Source organism: Eimeria tenella, genomic scaffold, assembly GCF_000499545.2.
Source record: "Eimeria tenella Houghton genomic scaffold, Eth_scaff3053, whole genome shotgun sequence".
Taxonomy (NCBI): Eukaryota; Apicomplexa; class Conoidasida; order Eucoccidiorida; family Eimeriidae; genus Eimeria; species Eimeria tenella.
The window spans coordinates 1-316 of record NW_013542923.1 but is presented as its reverse complement, the minus strand read 5'-3'; the positions used below and the strand labels follow the sequence as shown (position 1 = coordinate 316).

Genomic DNA, 316 nt, shown 5'->3' with positions numbered 1-316 from the left:
GAAAAGCCGCAAGGCACCTCTCTGACTGGGGAGAAAATTCGCTGCAGTCACAGGTGCTGCTGGTGCTGCTGTGGGAGCTGCTGTCGCCCTGCTGCAGTTTGCTGCTCCTGCTGCTGCTTCTCCTGCTGCTGCAGCTGCTCGTGCGGCTGCTGTTCCTCAGGCTCTCCCCCGTAGAGCATCTGCTAAGGTTTCTGCTGCTTCGCCGCAGCAGCCTCTTGCTGCTGCTGCACCTGCTGCTGCTGCTGCTCTTCAGGCCGCCAACCTTGGAATCAACTGGCTTTCTACAAGCTGCAGCAGCAGAAGCAGCAGCAACTTG

At 59.8% G+C, this 316-nt stretch overlaps 1 protein-coding gene across 1 annotated transcript in view; it reads right to left on the bottom strand.

Annotated features, from left to right (window-relative positions):
* ETH_00039440 (uncharacterized protein) overlaps positions 1 to 179 on the bottom strand; it is a gene marked incomplete at both ends in the record, with an annotated part of 1,340 nt that extends 1,161 nt beyond the window's left edge. Inside the window, one exon of the mRNA XM_013375981.1 lies at positions 52 to 179. Coding sequence (XP_013231435.1) covers positions 52 to 179 — 128 coding nt within the window. The remainder of the gene's footprint in view (positions 1 to 51) is intronic.
* Between the last annotated feature and the right edge of the window lie 137 nt (positions 180 to 316).